Below are 2,292 nucleotides of genomic sequence, written 5' to 3' on the forward strand. Positions count from 1 at the left end.
GTCTTCGCGCCGCTGAAGGTCTTCGTACGCCCGCTTGCGCGCATCGTTCATGGCATTCTTGCGCTCGTCGCGCTGCTTGGCGGCGAGCGAGATGTTGCTGAGCTCCTTGTCGTACTGACGCTTCTTGGCCGGGTCGAGGAGGAACTGGCTCGCGAGCTGGAGCTCGTGGAACTTCTCCGGGTCGCCGCCCTTGTCCGGGTGATGCTTCAGCGACATCTTGCGGAAGGCCTTCTTGATCGCGTCCTCGTCCGCGAGGGGCGGTAGCCCCAGCACCTCGTACTTGCACCGCTCCGCCATCCTGCCACTGCGTCCCAGAATGTGGCAGCTGCAAACCGGTTTCTTGGCTCTCAACCGGCTATCAAATGCTAACCGGCTACAGCCGGTTTGAAGCCGCTGCGGTTCCAGCCAACCACCGCATTGGACGCGATGCCACGAGAGGTTTTATTCAAAAACGCGTTTTTCGCGTCATCAATGACGCTGCTGCGAAAACATCTTCTTCCACTGTGACCGACCGACTCAGTATGACTGCAGCTAACCTCCTGCGATGCAGCGTTGAGAGCGTCACTAGGGCCATGCCTCTGAAACTGAGCCGGCGTCTGTACTGAGCAGGACCTGGAGGCGCCGAGCTTTGGTGGACCGAAGGCTGGTCCTCGCACGGTGGCCTTGAGCCGGCACTCTCGCGGTGCTACGCGTACCACAAGAATTCTGCTGCGTGCAGTGGCTGCTTCGAGGCGCGGTGTCGTCGTCGCCTTGTGTTAACTTCCTAGGGAAAGTTCTCTGCCTCTTCAGTTGGTGCCCTCGGAGTCGAAATGCATGCGGCGCAGAGTGATGGTTTAAAGACGTTAAACGCGCTAAACCGTCGAGGCTTTTATTCCCCTTGCATACAAAGGCCAAGATGTAAATAAAACTCGCGTATTCTAGTACGCCCACCACCGTGGCCAGCACAACATCATTTCCTTCGAGCAATAATGGCTACTGGTACGACCGTGCGGATGACCCCCGCGGCCGTCACGACCAACCTCCTCCGCGCCTCCGCCCAGTCCTTCACGCCCACGACCACGTCGCCCTCACAGCCGGCGTCCGGCCGCGCGGCTGACCCCGCCCGAAGCAAGCGGACGCGCAAGCCGCGTGCCGCACCGGCCGCGGCCGCAGGTAGCCCCCCGGCGGCCAAGCAAGAGGCCAAGCCAGCTCGGAAGCGCCAGCCTAAGGCAAGTACGGGCCCGACGAATCCGACGCCGATACCAGCGCCGGCGGCGACCGCCGAGGCGGCGCCGTCCGAGGCCAAGAAAAATCCCGCTCGCGCAAGTCCAGAGCCAAGGCCAAGGCGCCCGTGGCCGCACCGGCGCCGACGACGGCCACCGCAACGACGACGACGACGAACGAAGACGACGGCGAGGACGAGTGCTGCCTCGTGTGCGCCGAGCCGTTCACGTACCACGCGATCGGCGAGTGCAACCACGCGGGCATCTGCTCGTTGTGCTCGATGCGCATGCGACTGCTCATGAAGGACAAGCAGTGCCCGATCTGCAAGCAAACCAACGACCGCGTCATCGTGACCAAGGTCGTCGCGCCCTACGCGAGCTTTGGCATTTGGGGCGAGACGGGCGGGCCGGGCGTCACGCTCGACGAGAAGGCCGAGATGTTTTTCAGCCAGTGCGACGACCACCACGCCGAGCTCATTGCGCTGCGCACGCTGCAGTGTCGCCACTGCCACGCCAAGGTCTTCAAGACGCCCGAAGAGTTTGCCGCGCACATGCACAGCGCGCACAAGCTGTCGTTCTGCGAGCTCTGCCTCTCGCACCAGCATTTCTTCGCCCACGAGCAGCCGCTGTACACGAAAGGCCAGCTCAAGGCCCACAACTCGCAGATCAACCGGCAGCACTCGACCCAGAAGTTCCGCGAGTACCACCCGAACTGCGAGTTTTGCCTCCGTCGCTTCTACTCAGACGTCGAGCTCCACACGCATCTGGAGCAGGACCACTTCAAGTGCCACCTCTGCAACGCCGGCCACCGCTACTACCGCAACTAGTACGCATCCCATGTCTAGACTCTAGGATCTGATGCGCGACTGTAGCATTGGCCTCGAGTCGCACTTTCGCAAGCAGCACCACCTCTGCGAACACCCCACCTGGTACGTCGTGTCGTGACCAGAATGTCTGGCGTCTGATCCTACCACATCTAGTCTGGGGAACCGGTTTGTGGTGTTTGGCGACGAACTCGAGTACCAGAACCATGTCTTTGGCTTGCACGGCGACGACACGCGCTTCCTCGCGCAGTTTGCCGGCCGCCCGA

At 62.1% G+C, this 2,292-nt stretch overlaps 2 protein-coding genes across 2 annotated transcripts in view; one reads left to right on the forward strand and one right to left on the reverse strand.

Moving 5' to 3' along the window:
* Positions 1 to 28: 28 nt before the first annotated feature.
* On the reverse strand, positions 29 to 297 carry SPRG_15732 (hypothetical protein; the record flags this gene model as incomplete). The annotated part of the gene is made up of 1 exon (XM_012354833.1): positions 29 to 297. A coding segment is annotated over one exon (269 nt), but the record flags the coding sequence as incomplete, so codon positions are not given.
* A 695-nt stretch (positions 298 to 992) lies between these two features.
* Positions 993 to 2,292, forward strand: part of SPRG_21606 (hypothetical protein) — a gene marked incomplete at both ends in the record, with an annotated part of 1,594 nt that continues 294 nt past the window's right edge. The window contains 4 exons of the mRNA XM_012354834.1: positions 993 to 1,273; positions 1,312 to 2,028; positions 2,075 to 2,131; positions 2,183 to 2,275. Of these exons, the coding sequence (XP_012210224.1) occupies positions 993 to 1,273; positions 1,312 to 2,028; positions 2,075 to 2,131; positions 2,183 to 2,275 (1,148 nt within the window). The remainder of the gene's footprint in view (positions 1,274 to 1,311; positions 2,029 to 2,074; positions 2,132 to 2,182; positions 2,276 to 2,292) is intronic.

This window comes from Saprolegnia parasitica (genome assembly GCF_000151545.1).
Source record: "Saprolegnia parasitica CBS 223.65 unplaced genomic scaffold supercont2.185, whole genome shotgun sequence".
Classification (NCBI taxonomy): domain Eukaryota; phylum Oomycota; class Saprolegniomycetes; order Saprolegniales; family Saprolegniaceae; genus Saprolegnia; species Saprolegnia parasitica.